General features: G+C 38.0%; 3 protein-coding genes across 4 annotated transcripts; 1 reads left to right on the top strand and 2 right to left on the bottom strand.

Moving 5' to 3' along the window:
- The first annotated feature begins 6,159 nt into the window (after positions 1-6,159).
- On the top strand, positions 6,160-9,432 carry LOC137736057 (uncharacterized). The gene is made up of 3 exons (XM_068475398.2): positions 6,160-6,516; positions 6,673-7,121; positions 8,376-9,432. Exons 1-3 carry the CDS (start codon positions 6,426-6,428, stop codon positions 9,246-9,248), a joined length of 1,413 nt encoding a protein of 470 aa, XP_068331499.2. The 5' UTR covers positions 6,160-6,425; the 3' UTR covers positions 9,249-9,432.
- A 977-nt stretch (positions 9,433-10,409) lies between these two features.
- On the bottom strand, positions 10,410-12,951 carry LOC137736064 (uncharacterized). Its single transcript, XM_068475406.2, has 4 exons — positions 12,006-12,951; positions 11,373-11,443; positions 10,874-11,267; positions 10,410-10,775 (listed from the first exon to the last, which is right to left on the bottom strand). Exons 1-4 carry the CDS (start codon positions 12,102-12,104, stop codon positions 10,575-10,577), a joined length of 765 nt encoding a protein of 254 aa, XP_068331507.2. The 5' UTR covers positions 12,105-12,951; the 3' UTR covers positions 10,410-10,574.
- A 2,864-nt stretch (positions 12,952-15,815) lies between these two features.
- Positions 15,816-20,902, bottom strand: BRS1 (alpha/beta-Hydrolases superfamily protein). 2 transcript variants are annotated; one of them, XM_068453722.2, is made up of 9 exons: positions 20,525-20,902; positions 18,468-18,575; positions 18,193-18,288; positions 18,018-18,110; positions 17,687-17,772; positions 17,187-17,587; positions 16,874-16,969; positions 16,359-16,464; positions 15,816-16,243 (listed from the first exon to the last, which is right to left on the bottom strand). In XM_068453722.2, the coding sequence occupies exons 1-9, from the start codon at positions 20,808-20,810 to the stop codon at positions 16,097-16,099; spliced, it is 1,419 nt and encodes a 472-aa protein (XP_068309823.2). In that variant the 5' UTR covers positions 20,811-20,902; the 3' UTR covers positions 15,816-16,096. The 2 variants fall into 2 exon arrangements, with proteins under 2 accessions (XP_068309823.2, XP_088543059.1); XM_088686933.1 differs by lacking the exon at positions 16,874-16,969 and having other exon boundaries at positions 20,525-20,896.
- Positions 20,903-21,346: the final 444 nt, after the last annotated feature.

The following is a 21,346-nucleotide window of genomic DNA, read 5'->3' as shown; positions in this document are numbered from 1 at the left end:
TACGTAAAAACAATGCACAAAGACAGTAAAAACCAAGTATGCCATGTCATAACGTTTCTGCATTAAAAGATGTAAGTCAGGCGAAATCAATATAAAATAATATGCCAGTCGGAGTCATCTAATGCGACCTGTACGACTGGACCTATAGCTCATCAATGTATGCTAGTACACGAGTTGAAACCACCTATTGTGGTCTGTACGACAGGGCTAGGTGTAAATATGTATGCGCAAGTGCTACGATCATATGAAGGCTGTGCGAATAATCACAGGTCACCTATGAGTCGGAACCACCTATTGTAGTCTGTACGACAGGGCTGGTACCAAACTTGGATCTAAGGTGAGCGTGCGGTGCGGGAGATGAACATCACATGAAGAACTGTGCCCTAACCTCGGGCGGGAGCACTAACATCGGGGGTGCATCAATGATGAGCTCTAAATGCATCTATGCATAACGTTGTGCAATGCAACCAATACCATCACAATATACTCACCTAAAACTTACCTGAGCCTCCGCAACATCAAACGATATAACTCCTTATTTATAATAATGCAATACTTAAAATGCAACTCATTTTCGACATAGCATTTAAAACATAAATCATTTTAAAAATGTTATGGAAACCACGATATATATATATATATATATATATATATATATATATATATATATATATATATATATATATATAAAGCAAATGCCCACTCACCTGGAGTCCGCACTACAACTCCATAGCACAAACATCGAGGCATCATAATCTTTATCAATAGAACATGTAACTTACATAAAACACATCCCCAAGGACGTTCTAGAATGATTTGAAACCCATTAACCAAAAGTCAACCGTCGGTCAAAGATTGACGGTATGGTCCACAACCCTACGTAACTCGATCCAGAAGATCAGCATCACAGATTTCTAATCCGTAATTTCCAAGGATCCACATTATGCTTCTAGAATAACAAACTAAAATCTTACCATGATTCGATAATCGGATCTCCGCCAATTGCCAAAATTAAGTGGTGGTTAATGTTTTATTTTATGAACTTACAAATCCAATTCGAGAAGATTCGTTCGTCGGATTCCCGATCCGTAAGTTCCAATGATCCTCAAATATTACGTACTATAATGTATTAAAGTTAGGTGACGATCCAACGGTTGGATCGTTGAATCATAAAATGGTCAAGAACGTAGTAATTCATACTAGGTTCAAACTATCTAACCATAATCAACGGTTATCAAATTGACATCATAACATCAAATTTAACCAAAAAAAAGGCAACGTTGGCCCACTAGCCATGCCCCGCCGCACGTGGTGGTCGGCTGCCCCAATTCGCTGGAAAATTCCAAAATTCACCAAATTATACCAAAATGAAGATCATGAGTCGAGGATCAATTTATATACCTGCGAAGACATCCAATTTGGCTGGGAAGTGACCTGAAAAATCCTTAAACCATCGAAAACTCCGAAAGAGGTGAACTCTGATATGCCAACTCCGGTTATCCGCCGCCCCCAAACTAGTTTGGGGTTTGTTGCTAGGCTCAAGGGACGATGATTGGTGGTGTTAATCGCAGGTGGCTGCTTCAGAAATGGTGAATTGAAGGCTAGGGTTTCACGGTACTCATACGGATGTTCTTCGTGAAATCACGACGAAACTCGTCGATTTTGGGTCAATTTGGATGATGGGATGTCGTGAAGATGTTTGGGGTGATGGGAGGTTGAAGAAAGCTGGAGAATTCAATGGAAACCCATCGGAATAATCGTCAGGAGTCGAGTCAGGGTCGCGGATCTAAGGGATCCGGCTGATCTTCTTATTCTCTCATTTCTCCTTTCCCTTCCTTTCATCTCTTCTCATTGGTCCGACTATCCTCCCCTTCTTTCTGATTGGGCGTCTCGCCCCTCCTTTCTCTCCTTTATCTCTTCTCCCAATCATCCATTTCTTCTTTCTTTAAATCTGGGCTACACACATGGCTTCCCAAATTAAGCTCCAAAAATATGGCGTTTTCCATAATAAATTTACAATTTTTCCCTCGACTTCATTCGTTAATAACTCCAAATTACGTTCCGTTTGTGCCCACGCATTCGTAGCGACAAGTACTACGAGGATACGCCAAGAAAATGGATCTTACGTGACTCGACAAGGTGGTAAAAAAAGTCAATGCATTTGCCTCGAAGGGCGTTTTCAAAATTTCACATTTTAAAATTATAAAAACCGTAGTTTTTGAGGACGGGTCGTTACACTACCTCACTCACATGTTAAACTTATTTTGTCACCTCATGATTTAGGTAATATATATATGCATATGATGACATAAATTTAGAGTAATATCCATTTTACTACCTTCAAACTCACAAAAAATTGTATTTTTGTACACATTTATACTTGCGTTAATTTTTGCTATTAAGTCTTCAGTTAACTGATGTCATGAAATAGCTTTTGACCAAGGACGGAGCCACCTTAGCCCCAAGAAGCAGAGGCCCTTTCTTGAGAAAATGTACATATTGCATGTAGCAAACCCACGTTATAGACATAACATGAGCATTAACTATTATAGTTGCTACTATTACAATATTACTATTGAAATAGTATTTATAGCCATGAAATTTATGAATAATCGATTGAGAAATCGGATGAGAAATTAATGGAAAATTAATAACATGGTTATTTTTAGAGAGAGAGATATATTTGATGATATTGATAATGAAGTTGTCAAACAACGCTTTCAAAACATGAAAATGCGTTGAGGGATAGTGTAAAGTGTTGCATGAAAAACCTTATCGATTAATATATATATATATATATATATAAGGATTTTGTATAGCAAATTCTTGAATTTTTTAACTTGTGACTATGTTATTTGAGGATGATTTATGGCTTAGTGTAACATCCCGTCCCGAAACTAACGAAACGTACATTGAAATTACAACTTTACCCCTAATCTATTCGTTTACGCTTAGTGTTGTGTAATGTGGTGTTGTGGGACCACACACACTCACACATCACCCTCACTCTCCCGGGATTCCCTCCCTCATTCCCTCACTCTTTGTCTCACTCTGTCTCTCTCTCTCTCTCTCCCCGAGTCCATCTTCTTCTTCTTCCTCTATACACGGCCATACACACAAACCAACTCAAATCTCCACCAATCAAGAAACCAAGACCACCACCGTGCTCGTGAGGCTGAGAGGAGTCCAGTGGTGCCATTTCCAGGTAAGAACTTTGACGTTTTCACGTCGATATCACCATGGCCGAATTTGAACACTGTTCATGCAAACCTAATTTAGCTTGTTTTAGGAGATTCTAAGCTTGTAGTTGTGTTTGTGAGGTTCCCAGGAGCTTGGGAGTAGTTCGTTGGACGAGTTTGGACGTCGGGAAGGCTAGGTTCGAAAGTTGGCCGAGTTTTGACCTTGAAGACAGGTGAGATTCCTTGATTTTTAGCCCTTGAAACTAGTCTAACGTTGTCCTACTAGTTCTAAGCTTCATTTTGGTATAAAGATCGTGAAAAATGGTTGAAAAACGAAGGAGAAAACAAAATTTGAAATTTTTCCAGTTTTCCGGCGCCGGCGACGGCGACTGGCCGGAGAAGGAAGGGGAATATTCCGTTAAGTTTAACGGAATATTCCTAACGGCAGTGACGGCGTCAGTTAGGGAATATTCCGTCAGGTTAACGGAATATTCCTGACGGCGTCAGTTGACGCCGTCAGTGTGCAGTGCACGTGGCTGCGCGTGGGGGCGCGTGCGTGGTCCAAAAATTATTTTAAAAATATGGGTGTGATCCTGAGGTTGTGTAGATCACATTGGTATATTCATTTGTCCAATTTGAGCAATGTATGAGAAGTTATTACGAGAAGTTGCTTAGGTGCTTTTAAATTAACGTTTTCGTAACTTTGTCGCGTATAGGTGATTCGTTTTCCGAGGACGAGCGTACACACTCGAGGCAGGGGGGCTACGACCCTTCTAATTACCAGTGAGTGGGCTTTTGTTTTCCGTATATACCTATATACATATTAATTCCCAGAAATTAAATGGAAAAGGGTATTTGTTTTATGCCATGCATCATATGAATGTTGTTTACGCATCATCGCATGTATTAGTAGTGGCATACATATATATATATAAATGTGTATTTGCTGCTGTGGACGCACAGGTAAGTGCCAGGTAAGCGGTGTTCACGTTATTATGCATTCCTGTTTATTATGCAATAGTAGTTTGAGATGCTTAGAGAGTTCATAATCTGCACCCCCGGTGTTAGTGCTCCCGCCCGAGGCCAGGGCCCAGCCTTCACGTGTATGTTCACCAGCACCGCATGCTCGCCTTGGATCCAAGATAGGTGCAAGCCTGTCGTACAGACCACAATAGGTGGTTCCGACTCGTGTGCAGATTCAGATGTTGAGTTGAGCGTGGAGCTCTATCTACAGCCGTACAGGTCACGTTAGGTGACTCCCGGCTGCTAGATTATATGTTATTGATGTGAATTACGTTTGAGCATTTATATTTGATTATGAGTTTCAGAATGGCATATTATGGAGCATGAATGGCATATCATGGAGCATGATTGACATATCTATACATACGTATATATGTTCATTTTCTGGGAAGTATACAGGTTTTACGGCGAGGGGTTAGAATGTATTTTGCTAAAGAGTTTTCAAAGAACTTTGTTTTTGCCCACTCACGCTTTTGTTTTTGCGCCCCTCCAGGTTCTAGTGGTCTAGCAAGTTCGGTGGTTTATCCCAGAGGGCGTCCCGGCATTTCTGACAGACACTCACCATTGTAGGGTCACCTTCGGGTGTACATATGTCGTATCTTTTCCTTTTGGACTGTTGTAGACTTGCTCTGAATTGTGTCTCACATACACTAGTACTTTGTATGCTATTAGGTTTTTAATTATTCGTACTTTTATATTACTATACCTTTAGCTTCCGCACGCGCACATGGCTACGTCACCTTCGAGTGACGGCCAGCATGCCCTGATCTCGGTCGGGGTGTGTCACTTAGTCCCTGCTTTTGATCCACTGAAATATTTCCAAACTATTAAGAAAATCATAAATATTTTTTAAGCTAAAAAAATATAAATTGAACTAAATTTAATAATAGCTCAAATTTCTAACCTAAATTAAAATAGGAGTGTGCTATCTATACACCTATTTTTACTTTTTATACATCTCTTATTAATTTATGTTCTTTATCTTCTTCAATTCATCTGATTCAACGATCAAGAATTAAAAGAATGTGTAAAAAAAATAAAAAGAGTGCGGATATCATCTCTATTAAAATATCCAATAAAAAAAATGTTTTTTTTTACAAGACTGGGACTTGGTGATATTGACCACAACAATGTTGACTTTCGCATCGTAGAAATGTCGCATAAAACGACATTTTTTATCAATGGAAAAGTATCCATAAAAGAAATGTAACTTAAAAATAACGTACAAGTTAACGCATAGTGTAACAACATACATTATTAATTTAAGTTGGTGTAAGTCCACATAATGTAACATGCAGCCACTTCATAGTGTCACAGTGGGTTGAGACAAATTTTAAGTTCGTATTTTACATGATATGTTCTATATTCTATTATTGGCGTGAGTAAACCACGATAATGGTCAGAGAAAAGCTGAAATAGTGAACTTTTCTAACCCCATAAAAATGGACTCCCGTGACTAAGCCAACTGATCACTTTTAAAAGAAAAATAATGTAATATGCAAGTCCATATAACATTTTGGACATCCAAAAAAATACCTAAAGCATCATTATCTCTACTAATTAATAAAATCCTATTTGTCAACCAAAAGATGGTGAAAAGATAAATTAGTCTTCTATTACACAAAAAAATGATGGGCAATAATATAATTTCACAGGTCTAAATTTTACCTTTTTTTATTTATTGAAACATCACCTTCAGGTGATGTTAAAATACCTCAAATGTTAAAATAAATAAATTTAAAAAAAAACCAAAAACAAAAACCTCTCACTCCCTCTCTCCTTCTCATTTTTTTTTAAAATGTGTTAATATACACAATATGCGTAGACAAATGTTAGTCAATATTAATTTAAGTTAAAACCGACTTTCCAAAAAATAAAAACAGTAAATTTCCCGAAAAAAAAGAGATTTTTAACTTTAGAGTTTTACCTGCAGTAACAGTAACAGAAACGGTAGAAGAGGAGCACAAACGCGGAAAAGTGTCCTCCCGCGGCACTGCCCACGCCACCGACACGTCTCCACCTGCTTCTGCTTCTCCCCTCCCCTCCTCCGTGGGCCCGCGGACCCAGCCAGCATTTCGTCACTATTTCTCCACCGAGTATCCAGCCAGAGAGTATATATTTTGCTGTTGTAACTGCAACCTCCAACCGGAAACGTTTCTTCTTTCTCGTTTCTGCACTTTACCAAGTCAAAGTTCAAAGCGCAACAATTTATTGAGTGATTCAATGGAGTTCAAATTCCGATCGGTGGACGAGAGGCCGCCGCCGCCTTCTCCCGCCGGCTGCTACTTCTCCTCCGACCAACCCGCATTTGGAGGTCTCGCTCTACCTTCTTACTTCGCTCTCAATTTTCTGTTTGGTTGTCGAGAAACCAAAAGAAAATCAATTTACTTTAAATTTCAGTTCTTTTCTTAGAAATTCAGTTAATTTCCTCACTCTGCGATTAAACTGAGATAATCTTCTTTCTGAACAGGGCAGACAGCTATGTTCCGGAATCCGGATATGAGATTGAACCTGGACCCGCTCCACAACCCGAGGTCCGTCCACGACGAGATGATCGAGCGCCAGCTGGAGAAGGAGAGGATCAGGGAGGAGATTATTGCGGCGGAGATTGCGCGAAGGCAGGCTCTCGAAGCGGAGGTGAGGAGAGAGCTCATGCTGGAGCGGGAAATCGCTATGCGAAGACCCTCTGTCGAAGGTCTCGGTTTTGATCAGGTCCGGTTCGGGGCGGTGCGATTCGACCAGAGAGTCCACCACCCCTTCGATGATGACCAGTTCGGATTGTTTGCTTCTCTTGCGCCCGCTGCATTCGATAGGGGCACGTGGCGGCAGCAACCGGAACCTCTGACCAATGGCTTCAAGGCGATTCCGGCTCCTCCTCCTGTATCAGACCTCAACAATAAGGACAAGTTGATCTTACTGGTCAGTGCCATTTCTACTTTTTAAAATTTGATTGGTTTTTAACTTAATAATGCTCTGTTTATGGTTTACTGCGTTTGTGGTGGGAATGCTCTGTTTTGTGCTAAAGTGGGAGATTTTTTCTGGTTTAGTATGGTTTCTTGGTAACGAAGGCATAACTTGGCGTCAAGGATTGGATTGGATAACTTGTAGTATCCACTGATTCTAGTGAGAACTTTCAAAACATTACATCCGTTTCTCTCATTAGCATACACTTATTCTAGTGAGTTATCGAATCCAATCATAGACACCAAACGTGGCCTAAGATTCGTGGTTAGACCATGAGAATCAAGGTAAAAGATGAGATTGATGGTAAATTGCCCGCCAAGATACACCATTTGTTTTGGATTGTCTAGATTTTTTAGGTTGAAGGAACGGCATATACTTTGACGAATATTTATGTGTATGTGTATGTATATGTATGTATTGCACTCCTTCAACCCTCGAAATGTTGGCTTTTCGGGTCTATGTTTTACAAATACATTGAAGAGTCTGTGTTACTAGTAGCCTCTGCATTGCCTAAGTGGCTGTGCCCATAACCAATGCTAATATTGGATCGCAAGGTGTATATCAGTTCGCTTCCTAGTCCCTATGCATGTGGTAGTGCTTTTGCTTGTGGATCAGCACTTTAAAAGTCGTCTCAATGGGGCATCATTGTCATTCATTATGTAGATTATTTTTCTTCGATCAGTCAATAAGATGGTTTACTATTTCATTATGTTATAGTGATATCAGTTTGATCGAGGTACGGAATAATCTAAGATTAATGGCACTGGTGATTGTTGAAAATTGATTTTTCATTTGATGGTTCACTTGGAGAAGACTACCCTCTTGATGCATATGCAGTGGTCACTTGTGGCCTTGTGTGAGGTATTGTCCTTATACATAATTGTATCTACATGCCGCCCTCTCACCTAATTACTTGGGGCAGACAGATTCCTCTGTAATTATTTCAACATCTTGAATATTTGTTTTGAATCACTGTTACAATGGTCGACATATTGAAGGTTGGTATCTTGCAGATGTCTTAGACAACACATTTCTTATCACTGGTTTTGTCTACTTAAGATTACTGAAAAGTTGTTTTCTGTTAATTTCGTATTTGTAAAGCAGGTAGTGCAGTTCGCATTGGAAATGATGTTGAGATTTTACCATCAATTGCATGTTTAGAATTGAAAGACTGTTGTTAATTAATTTGTATAAGTATCTTTGTTGCAGGCGAAACCTGACCCAAATCTCTCCGGAGTCAGGCGGAAAACACCACCAACGGTGGGTGCTAGTGAGCTGCCTCCATTTGGGTTGAAAAAGAAACCCAAAGAGGAATGGAGTTGCGCCCTGTGCCATGTTAGTGCAACAAGTGAGAAGGGCTTGATTCATCACATTAATGGTAAGAAGCACCAAGCCAAGGAGGCAAGACTGAGAGCTCAGAAACCAGGCACGAGCTCCAGCAATTCAAAATTGTCAAAGAAAGCTGCAAAGTTTTCTGAGCCCAAGGAGGTTAATGGTATCAAAAGCACAAAATTAAGGGCCAAACAAGTATGGAAATCGTTTGAAACCAGGGATGTTTCCAATCAGAAAATGCACAAACAGGGCACTTCAAAAGGGGAGACGCCAATGTCGAAAGTCCAGTGTGGAGAGGTTCTGAAGAATAACGACAAGGTTAGAATAGTGGACGGAGTGGAGAGAAAAGAAGACGTAAAGAAACAGAAGTTTAAGTATTGGTGTGAAGGGTGTAAAATTGGTGCCTTTACTCCAAATGTGTGGTCGTCTCATATAAGGGGAAAGAAGCACGTTGCTAGGAGTCAGGAGCTTACACAAAATAATGCGCCGATTGCAAGTTTCATGGCATCAACTGAGGCCTGTAAGGAGGAAGAAGATTCTGATGCGGCCAAAGAAGCACATGAGAAGATTCCATTAGCAACCCCCATAGCATCAGAAGAGGCTAGTAAGGAGGCAGAAGATGCTGATGCGGACAAAGAAGCGCACGAGAAGTTCAAAGGCCTCATGATGAAGCTAATGAGAATGCATAATGTTGCTCCGGCGAAACAAGCAAATGACAGTGCAGAAGTTGTTGCGGATACAGAAAAATGAGCTGCATACCCGATGATGAATAAGTAGCAGAAGAGACTGGAGAGATTTAGAAATGAGTTTGTTCTGTTCTTTTTATTTCAAATTTCGGGTTGTAGTGGCATATATTATTTTCTGTGCACCATTTTCTCCTTTTACGCACCTTTCTTTTATTCTCATCTTTGAATTAAATAAATCATTAGAAGCATACGAAGGTGTTCGAAAATTACTTCCTTTTTTTTAGGAATCGTTTCACCACGGCGGACCTTAAAGGAGGGAAAAGAAGACATGAGAGTTGGATCAACTTGCTATAAGTGGAACATTTTATTAGGCATGAGTAGCTCACGAGGAGAAATATATTCCGACAAACGAAACAAGACTGGAAAATCGAAATCCAGGCCGATCTCGATCCGTCCATGCATCATGAGTCAGAAAACCTGTAGTATCTACACAACACGTTGGAAATCAGGTACTGTTTGTTTTATTTGCGGATATGCAGATCTAAGCGTAACCTCGTTGGCCAGAAAAATGTAATCTCTCTCTCACCTGCTAAAAAAGTGTGATCTCTCTCACTGAAATTTAAATCTCATTCCTCCTTTAAATTAGATTATCGCTCAAATAAAACAAGCAATTGGAGCCTCAAAATCCAACTTCACCCAACTCAAGGGAGGATCAAGCCAGTTAATCGTTTTCTAATCTTACCACTCGTAACCACGTGGGCTACAACCCCTTGTCACTAGTAGAGCTTTACATTATTAGTTAGAGATGCTACAGTGGCGTACCAAAGCGCAGGTCCTCGAAAAGGGGGTTTGTAAAGCATCCATTGACAAGGCACTCCACAAATCCATTAGCACTTAAAAAAGCTAGCTTAAAAAGTTAAACACACATGCCCAAAGCATTGCTTCATACCATGGGAAAGCATGAAGGTGAAGCATTTCACCATCACCTTCCCAAAACACCTTGCTCTCATAATGGTCCCAAAGATTTCCCCTTTTCTTTACAAAGTCATCTTAGCCGGCCGCTTACGGTTTAGAACCGGCCGTAAGCAGCGAAACACAATTTGGAATATCTTTACATCGCTCACATCAAACATCGATCATCGATGATTTCAAATAAGCAACCAAAATCAAATTCTGTCTGCATCCTAAGAAATTTTTTTCAACATTAACGAAAACAAACGAAATCTGAATAATCCTAAACCATTTCATTTCAACTGTATACACTCGATATGTAAGACCATGATAACTTTACAAAGAAGAAAATCAAAGAAACACAGTAACTGAGGTGTTACTCTTTCCAACCCCGACAAGATATATGATCTTCAGTGGTAATACTCGAAGAAAAGTAAAATCAAACCCGTAAAGCCACCTGATCTTGCCAAGTAATCTTCCTCTTCCCCGATCGATTTGACCCGTTCCCTATAGTCCTGCAAGCCAGTAACTTCATGTCATTGTGCTGCTCGTCATTTCCCGCTCTGCGTAAACTTTTGTTGGGCTCCTTTATCCTCATTGGCTCATAATTGGCTTGAAATTCCTCCTCCTCCTCCTCCCTCTGTAGCAAAATGAAACAAAAGAAACATCAAACTTCACAGATCAGAAGTTACACCGAGACTCAAAGCACATTACTTTGACCATTAACTATTTGATTACCGAAATCTGGTTCAAGTCAAAAACTGGAAGGTTCTTTCGCTTTATCGATTCCTTCCCACTCTGAACCCTTTCCTTCTGATTTAAGTCAAAGTTTGGCGTGGGGGTTCGCAAAGTAGCTTCCTTTCCGCCAAGTGCCCTTGCATTAAGGTTTAATCCAAATTTTGGAGGAGGTTTCTGCACAATGTCTTCCATTCCTTGTTTAACCTTTTCCTTTTTGTTCAAGTCTAATGCAGGAAGAGGGTACCGTGAAGCAGATTCCTTCTTGCTGGAACTTTTTCCCTTCAAATAGGTGACGCGCTGGGATTCTAAATTGTGTGTTTGCACAACATCTTGCTTTGGTCGAGGGTTCATTGACGGGTTCCCTATTAAGTATTTATGTCTTCTCCTCAAAAACCTGCAAATTCAAAAGATAAACATTTACCAAGTCAAATTCTTTCCTCTTTCATTGTAAACACAGCCTATCTTATAAGTGTACAAAGGTATGGACAAGATGCTATACCTTACTTCAGCTACGAGCATAGACTTTTTCTGTTTCATTATCTGCAATTTTTTCTTCGTAGCATCTGCATCCTGCAAAAGAAATGATTCTTCAATTAGTTTAATCAAGCTCTAAGATGCAATTTTCATAAACCTAAGAAAAAGAGTGTACCAAATAATCGTAATACCCTCTACAACAAGGTAGTAAAACATTTTGCAGATCACAAATCAGTAAAGATTAAGACTTATCAAATAACCTATATACAATTTCTACAAACAAAAATTAGCATACAAACATATCTACAAGTTTTCCAATCCCTGAAGCTACAAATTTCCAAACAAAAATTAACATAAAAATACCTACAAATTCCCAATTCCTGCTGCTTTTCCTAATTTTTTTTACGGCGGTCTCTAAAACATGAGGAGATCATAAACCTACCTACTGAGAAAAATTTTCAAAAAAATCCAGGAAAAATAGCTGAGCAATATCTCCCTAAATAATCAGGCTACAAACAAAACCACCATAAAAATCCCAAAGCTAGAAAACCCAGAAATCATAAACAGAAACCCAAGAGACATGAACACCATACACCAGATCTAATGAAACCTACAGAAGAAAGTTGAAATCTTTTAAAAACCCAGAAAAGACTTATACCTTCTGCAGCTCCTCATAATCCTGCATGAGACTCTGGTGCTTGAACCTGGTCCTCTGGTCCTCCATAGCATCAGAAACAACCCCCTTCATCTTCTTCATCAGATCACAGGGAGATAAAAGTAAAGCAACCCAGAACCCAAAAACCAAGAATTACAGGAGGGGGGGGGGAGATAGAGAACGAGGGGCAGGAGGAGATGGGCAAGGAAAAGGAAGAGAGAGTTGGGGAGGAAATGATAAAGGGGAGAGGTAGAAAGAGAGAGAAACAAGAAAGACAAGGAGGAAAATAAAAGGAGAGAGAGCGGGTGGGAAGGGAGGAGAAGTTTCTTGCTTTCCTGTTTTCTCTGTGAAAACTCTGACCAAGACAACAAAAACTCCAAAAGAGCCCACATAACTCGGTGAAAAATAATGTTGTTTTGAAAGACAGTGATGAAGATGGGGATTTTTTGGGGGGTTGCAGAAGGGTATTTCTGGCAACATGTTTGTTGATGAGAGAGAGAGAGATTTGTGCGAGGTGAGGTGGGTTTGGTTGGAGGACACTTGAAGACATCTATCTCCTCTTTCTTTTCTTTCTTTCCCCTTCTTTCTTTTTTGTATTTCTTCCACATAAATTTTGGTCCAGCTGGGCCATTGGAGAGAGAGTTTCTAGAGAGAGAAACACGGAGGGGAAGAGTTGGGTGTTGTGTGGACTCTTCTTTGTTTTTGATGGGGGAGGTAACTTCAAGGTTCCTTCTTTATTTGGAGGTGCGCTTTTCTCTGTGATGGATGAGAGAGAAAGAAGAAAAGATTGGATCTTTAGAGAGAGAAAGAGTTGGTGCTTTATAGAGAGAAGGAGGTGGGCATTGAAGATTGGGGCTTCTTGATGATGAAAAATTAAAAAAAGGGCAGAAAGGAAAGGGTAAACGAGAGAGACATGTTGTAGCTGCTGTTTTCTGACGGGGCTGTTTGCAGTCGTAGGTATTGGACAGGTTGTGGATGTTAGGTGTCAATTGCTGCCCTATTTACCAAAACACCCCTCTGGTTTTTCTTTGATTCCAAATTTCCAAGAATTCTTTGCTTCTCTCTCATCCTTTTTCCTGTTTTTCCCAACAGAAACTTGGAGGTAAAAGATGAACAAGTCCCTGATTTGGCTTTTGATTTACTAGGGGTGAGATTCGTCTTACTCGGTTCTATTTTTTGTGAATATTAAAAATTAAATTAAAATTATCGGTTAGTATTACGGTTTAAAAGTTTTTTTTGATTTATAAATGAAAATTTAAGTTTGATTTTCGTCAAAAATAAATTTGAATCATATTATTCCTAAGTCATTAAGAGGGTTAGCCTACTTATTTCCTTTAATTTAATAATATAATTTGTAAAAAAAAAACCGAATTAAAATTATTATTTGGTTTGGTTTGGTTTGATTTTTTTTTAGTTTTTGGTTTGGTTCATTCTTATTTGTTTTTTTGTTTTTTTTTTTAAATAAAACATGAAAATCTGAAAATTGGAGATGACTTGTGTCCCCTGCGGAGAAATTACTTGTCCCCCACGTACGATTAACAAACTTTTAACATCCGAACTTTATAATCAGAACCATTCATTCTTTTTATCATCATCTAGAGATCATATATGCAAAAAAATTATTCAATTTATAGATGTTTTAGTCATTTATATGTATAAAACAAATAGACGATTCATCATGAGGGTACTACTGTTACCAAAATCGTTAATTGGTTTAACACGTATGAATAACTAAACGATCTTCAAATTGAATGATTTGCATGTATGATTTTTAGATGATAATAAAGAGAATAAACTGTTCCGATTACAATGTTCAAACAGTAAATGTTCGTTAATCGATGGCATCTTTGTAAATTTATCTAGTGAAGAAGAAAAAGTCTTTATGTGAGTTTAATCCCGAAATCAAGGTGTCTAATTTGAGTCCTATACTGTTATCGTAGTAGTGTAAATTTGATAGATATGTCAATTGCTCACTATTTCATAAAATAAAACTCTTGAGACATTTATATAATCTTCAGTGTGAGTTTGATTCCAATACATGCGAAATAAACTCAAATTTTCCGTCCCATTGCGAAAACACTACGAATCTTTTTCCCTTTTCTTCAAAAATTAGTATTCATGGACAAAGATAGAGCTTTTTGGTTTGGTAATCCAGTCTTTTTCCATTACTACTCTTATTAATTAATTAATTAATTTCAGTCTGCAACACAGAGGATAGACAGGCAGGTGGTAACCACTGCCATGCCATTGTACGTGCTTCCTTTTCTCTCTCTGATTTAAGCTTTAGCTCACAGGCCAGGTAAATTGGTACACCTTAAGATAAAAATAATAATACACCAGTCTAATATGATCTAAGGGTTTTTGAGCAATTTGGTTGCAGTAATTTGCAACTGTGTATTTTAATGGCAACTGAGATAAATTTGAGAAATAGTCAAACTCCGCCATCAACCAACACAATTGAAGGATATCAAGGCGAAAACGTCCAACAAAATTTTTACAAATACATGACCAGTGACTAATGACTTTTTGGCTTTTGGAATTGAACAAGTTGGTCAAGCCATCAGCCTCCTCAGTCTCCAGTGGAGACTCTCCACCCCTTGACGTCTCCATCTTGTTCAATACACGCTCTTTTGCACGACGAATTCAATTTGAATTTATACTAATAAGTCTGATGACTCGTTGTTTTACAATTTTGTGTGCAGTTTAAAACACTAGTAAACGACTTGCAAAGACCAAATAACCTTTCTCTCCCTCTCTCTGTGGAGATTTTCTAGTGTGCACCAGTGGCGGTGTATGCATCCACGATCATTGAATTCTTTAACTGTTGGTTCATTGACTTTACATCTAAAGCTCCATTCATCTTGAACATGTCAAACAGATAACGGTGAAGATGTACCTTCGAAGGTTAAGTCTTTTCGTCTTTGCTTTTCTGGTGTACAAATCCAGTAATTGGATAGGATCAAGTTTGCTTTTTGGTCCAAGTTCTTTTTTAATTTTCAAGTTAGCCAACTTTTGAGTTGAAAGAACACAATGCTCCTAACTTTCTCAACCCCTAGCATACATGGATGGTTGAACACTTGGAAATAAACCAGCGAAGAACAGCCACTGTTTTCCGATTATTAATTAGGAGCTAAGAAAAACTTAAAAGCATCAATCTGGGTTTGTTTTGTGTGAATGAAGTTCTTCGCGTTTCAAAACACAGTGCGAATACATATGCAAATCCTTACTTTAAGTTATTCAAATCAGTTGACAATGTGAGAATGGTTCTGTGTGGATTGCCGCATATGTTGATGCAATCCACAAGCTCGGATTTTCTTTATCAGAACGTGATCACTCAAGTAACTAACAACATTTGACATTTGTTTGCAGATTCCAAATTTCTCATCAAGGTGGTGTTGATCTGATACTTTTTACAGAATCTTTTTGAGATAATATAGGAGCAGAAATTTATGGTTACTGTGAAGGGAAACAGCAACCTATGCGAAGGGAGATCGCTGAGGCTGCAACTGAACAAGGATCATAAGTAATAATTAACTTCATGGCCCTTCCTCAATCAGATGATATGAAAAATATCTTTCAATCATGCTTGTTATCAGTGACAGATAAAATTCGAAACCATTGTGAAAACTTTGGCATATGCCATTAGTTGGGTTTTGTTCTAGAGATAAAAAACTGATATAAATAATGGTCGATATAGAATATGTTTAATCTGTCATCTTAATGCAAAAAAATTCACTTAATTACAGATGCCTACAAGGACGCACACCAGAAGGAGGATGTCCAGTCAAGTAAAATGCAAACAACTCGAAACTATGCAAAATGTGCTCTTCAAGTAATAACGTAACTAGAAACTGATATACATGTTGCTCTTGACAAAAATACCTTTTACATTTTATTGTGCTTTGCATTGTAAAACTTTTGAAGAATTACAATTTACAACCAATTATATCCAAAATACTGTCTAAATGGAATACATTTTTCATTAAAAATAAAATTACTTGCTAATTTTAATGAATGATTCCTAATCTAGCTGCCTCATGATCTTTTTGTGTGGGGGTTTGGTGGAATATATATTTGAATTTCTGAATAACATGTCAGTTAGGTTTTGGCAATTTCTTTCCTGCTAAAAATGATTTGAAAAGAGTTAACCCTCTCTCGGCCTGAATCAGTGGAACCTCGTGGCCGGCTCCTCGTACGGTTGCAAAGGTTAAGCCATCGTAGACTTCTGTCCATCCTCCTACCTATGTGGGGAAGAAAAACATGGAAGTGTTTAATTTCAAGGCCTTTCTTTCACTGCAAGAAAAATGATGGGAAAGTTGTTTAAGGATGATGCTGTGTTTTTGTTAAATTAAATACCTGGGATCCGGAGTACCATGGATACCACGGGGTTTTGATCGTAAGGTTGAGATGATTTAAGGATAACCTAGTTGCTGTCACCGGAACTACTGAATCTGTGTCCCCGCTGCACCAAAATTAGAAGGTAAGCAACAGAACACCGTTCATGATGTTATAACTTATCTTTGTTTACGGCTTTTTTAGACTGCACTAACATATTAAGTATGAACACCTACAAAATCACGCAGCGGATGGTGTATTTAGAGTTGCTTGAAAATTATATTATCTCTCTCTAGCTTGCTTTTAGGTCTTCCTTTTAAAGAATTTAAGTTAATTAAGATATAATCTGTTTTGGAAATCGAAACAAAATACGAATCATAAATCATGAATCAAGTCAGCCCTCATGAACCTGTTTAATAAAAACGAGGAATCGCATGTAAATACCACCCGAATAAAATTTGGTCGTATTGGGGTTGTAGATTCTCTTGTTGTGTTATTTGTGCCAACAAGAACACTTTTTAAGTTGTGAGAGTTACCTGAAAACCCAGATTCTTAGACCAGCTGCAATCAGCTCCTTGTAAGTTGGCAGGACGGAATATTCAGAATCCTTCCAGTACTTGAAAAGAACATCACTGCCCCAAAGAAAATTGAATTACGAAAGTGATTCCCTATGCTTTTAAGGGCTTGTTTGAGACTTTTTTTTTTTTTTTTAAGAAATACTTCGGTTCATTAATAGAAATCCAAGTGCTTTCTACAACGGTTTTCGCGATTTCAGAACCAGTCCCAGACTTGCCCTAATTACTTTGCTAAACTTTTAGTAGAATGTATTAAGATTAAGAAATTAAGCACCTGCAAGCAGTCCACTTGTAAGGAATTCGAGTAACGTTCGCATGCATTGCCTTCTGCACGTCCGGCCGGTTGTAATACTTCTCTGCATAGTTCTCAGTGCACGGGTCATACCCTGAAGCGCGCCGGCGAAGAAGGGTGTTTTTGAGCCTCAGATGCCGTTTCGTGTTATTCAGCATTGTCAAGCAAAACGGTGTGTAAATGCTGTACGGATCAATGTCCCCAAAATCATGGTCCGTTGCATAATTTATAGCATCTTCACATTGCTTTGATGTTGTTTTTACTGTGAAGTTGCAGTGGTTGATGATGGATAGGTAGCTTCGATCCGATATCATGGCATGGCTCCACCAATATGTGACAGTTCCAATGTTGTCGTAGTAATAGTCGGTCACAGCGTTACCCACCTGCGCAGTTACGAATAAAAATCTTCAAATTTGCGAAAATTAAACAATTCCAGTTCTTATTTAAAGTCTGAATTTCTGAATACGATGTCTTCAACTTACCATAAATCCCTTGAGATTAATGGTGGATTCGGAATGCGCCTTGTTGTAAGCCACAATTTCCTTTGCCAGCTGAGGAACATAATGTCCTGTGAAGGTAAACGTGTGATTGTAGCACATTTGTATTTTGAAATTCTTTTCAGGATGTCCGTTCTTTATTAAAATAAGCATGTACGTCATCGATAATGGGTTGATAATTTGTCAATAAAATGTCAGTACGTTTTATTGTCTACACTTCTTTCGAACCATTATCGATGACATAAAGAATGGACGTCCTGTCACATCCGTTCCTAGGCCGGACTTAACCTAAAGTAAAGACTTTCATTTTCCTTGCCTGCATAGCTTTCCCCAGTAATGTAAAATTCTCTGTATGCGTATTGTGGAAATCTTGACAACCAGTTAAGCAGAAAAACTAGAGCATCCTGAGCTGTGTCACAAAATTATAAATATAATTAAGATTGAAAATGCTAGTTATAAATTATAGTTATTGGTCGTTATTATTTTTCTACCTGTTCTTTTGTCCCCAGAATTTTTAAGGTCACTGCTTGTATTTGTATATGAGAAACCGACACCAGCAGGTGATTCAAGAAAGAGAATATTCGCTTCTGCAATGAGAAAAATGAAAATTATATTTATATCCACATCGACATGTTATTGACTATCAATAATTCAGTAAGTTGTCCATGTTATAAATAGTTGATAACGTGTCAAATGAATGCCGCTCTTCAATGGAGCGGAATTTCTTTAAGAAGAAAAAAGGATAACGAAATTCATATGCATATACCTCTGTTCCAGGAATACTTATTGAGATAAAGAGATGAACAGGTTCGATTAATCCGAAAGGGACCAAGCTCCTCTGATGCTCCATATGCAACTGATGAACAACCTGGTCCTGAAACAGTAATTATGTATATCCAATCTAGTAAGTATTTGCAAGTGGATATTTATTCGTTTGAGATTTGAACATTTCTAATAAATTGTGATTCTTTTTTTGTCTTCATGGGCAGTAAAACTAAACAATGCCGCCATCGTTGTCGCCATCAACATCTCTTCAGAGCACGCCTTCTTGAAATTAAGCAATGTCAATGTGTGTGTGTGTATGAGCGCTCGTGAAAGACAACGAGACAACGAGACAGTGAGACAGTGACTGAAGCATTTCAATTTTCATGGTTGGAGAAGAAGGAATTACAGTGCTGGTGTGTAGAGTTGACGAAGAAAAGTTGGATCACTTTAATCGTTTTGTTGTGTCGTTTGGCGTACGTTTGTTACCCAAACAACTACACAGGAAAGACAAAGAAAGAAAGAAAGAAAGAAAGGGGACCAAAATTGCAAAGGCTTTCGAGGTACTACAACGACGTCTGTGTTGGAAGTGGGAATGAAGGTCCGTTTGGAATGGAATAAAAACCCTAAAAAGATAGAGAGGGAGAGAGATATCACGAGGAACCATGTGGTTTTGAGTGTGGACTCTCTCTTTCCTTTTGTGCATGCTGTTGAAAAAGTTCTCCATCTAGTCGTATACGATTTTAGAGAAAACTGGGTGAGACCAGAACTCGGTTAAGGGAAACAACAAAAGTTTATGTGTACGGCCGCACAACCACATGACCCTAGAATTTGTCAGGTTAATGAGGCCCGGTGGGTATAAGCTAAGCTTAGTGAATTTTCACTGTATGTGGTAATAGATAGGCGTATTATTAAAAACTAAAATAGAAATCAGTGCAACTTGATTATAATATGTGAATTAGTAACATTATGTGATAACTGTCACAATAAAAAAATTTCATCCCTTCAATGGAAAGGGGTGGACACGTGCTTGTACTACAAATTTATCTGTCATGTATTAAGAACCAAAAATAGTTTGCTTATCATTTTGGTATCAATGACAAAACCCATGACACAAATTATATCCATTAAATAATATTATACAGATAAATACACTATCCACGCATCATGTAAAAATATTATACACATGGATGGAAATTAATTTATGCTTTGCGGGTGTTATTATTTGCACTTTAAAAAATTTATTGTGCACTCTAAATTTTTTATGTTTTAAAAATAAAAATAAATTTATAAAAAGTGTAATTTTTTTAGAATGCTAATACCAACACTGTTTTTTTCCTCATTCCTATATAATGTCAATTTTTAATTTGTATCTATAACATTGAAAAAAGAAAGCATAATATTGAATGCTTTACTAAGAAGTTGTCAGAATGACAGTTAGTAGCTTACCGGTTCTTAAATTTTTCAGTAGAATTTGATTAAAAAAAGAAAAGAAAAGGGTTGACCAAGAAAGTAGTTTATCAATTCATTTAAGATAAGGATAAAAATCATTCATGTCATGTTTTCATACTACCTTAGATAAAATTTAATGTGAATAGTCATATTATTTGAAAAATTTGCAAAACTCAAGAAAAGAAAGAAGAAAGACTCCTCGTATACCACAATCATCATTTAATTGACTAGTTTATCTTAATTATTAGTTTATTAAATAATGAACTAAATTTAAAATTTTGATTAATTCAAATGATGTGGTTGTCCACATCAAATGTCATCTAAGGTAGTATGAAAATGTAGTACAATAACATGGTATGAATAGTATTACTCCTATTTAGATCTAATTTTATAAATTGTATAATGTGATTGTTAATAATTGAATTATATTTTAACTATTAATTAACATACTTATTTTCTATTTATGACACAACGAATAATTTGTAAATTTGATCTATAAAGTTGGTTTACCTGTCACATATTACTCAGTAGATTAACTTAAAATTTAAGATATATATATGGATAGGATATGTTAATTATTCTGGTAATTATTGATTAAACTAAACTGACCTCCATTGAGCCAGAGAACGAGGGGTTTCTCTTGAGGACAAGTAGCGGCTTCAGTCAACCAGTAAAAAAGAGCTCGACCGTGATGTTCGTTGACCGTAACATAACCGGAAAACTGGGAAAATGACACCGGCGGTTGTCCTGGCAGCGCTGAGATTCGATCGAGCTCCTGCTGTTTCGGCACCATCGCTTTCGCGAAGACATTGGTACTATTTGTCGTTAAAGATAATAAGAGTAGGGCTAAGGACGACAAGAACACCATCATGCTCTTCCTAGGCAATATTGCCATTGCGTTTCCTTTGGTTCTGTCCCTCTCTCTCAAACTCTCTCCCTCTAATGTTGCTTGAGAGTATATTTGTAAATATATAACATAGTTTTGTTTTCTATATATATATAAATATACATATATATATATATATACATGTGTGTGTGTGTTTGCTGCATTACTGCACAAGTGCAAGTTGGCGAGCTCTATCTGGTGGACCAGATCACTCTCTCTTTCTTCTCTCTCTGTGCATGTGTGTCCAGATTTAGAGAGAGAGAGAGAGAGAGAGAGAGAGAGAGAGAACAGCTAGGTAGCTGGTCCTACAAGAAAATTGAAACCTATGGATGGAGCTAGATGATCAGATCAGTCATCGGTGTGCATGGTGATAAATGCATCACAAGACTCTTTATCTCTCTCTCTCTCTCTCTCTCTCTCTAGGGACTAAATGTATGAGCTAGCTTGGCTTTTGAGCTGAGCTCCGACTCGTGGCCTAGTATTTCAGCTATAACGCCATCTCCAACCGATGGTTGGTTAGAGGGTTCGTTTTAGCTCTCTGACCC

This window comes from Pyrus communis, chromosome 15 (genome assembly GCF_041283825.1).
Source record: "Pyrus communis isolate YQ-2024b chromosome 15, ASM4128382v1, whole genome shotgun sequence".
NCBI classification, from domain to species: Eukaryota; Viridiplantae; Streptophyta; class Magnoliopsida; order Rosales; family Rosaceae; genus Pyrus; species Pyrus communis.
The sequence above is the reverse complement of the archived record's forward strand: the minus strand, read 5'-3'. Positions and strand labels throughout refer to the sequence as shown.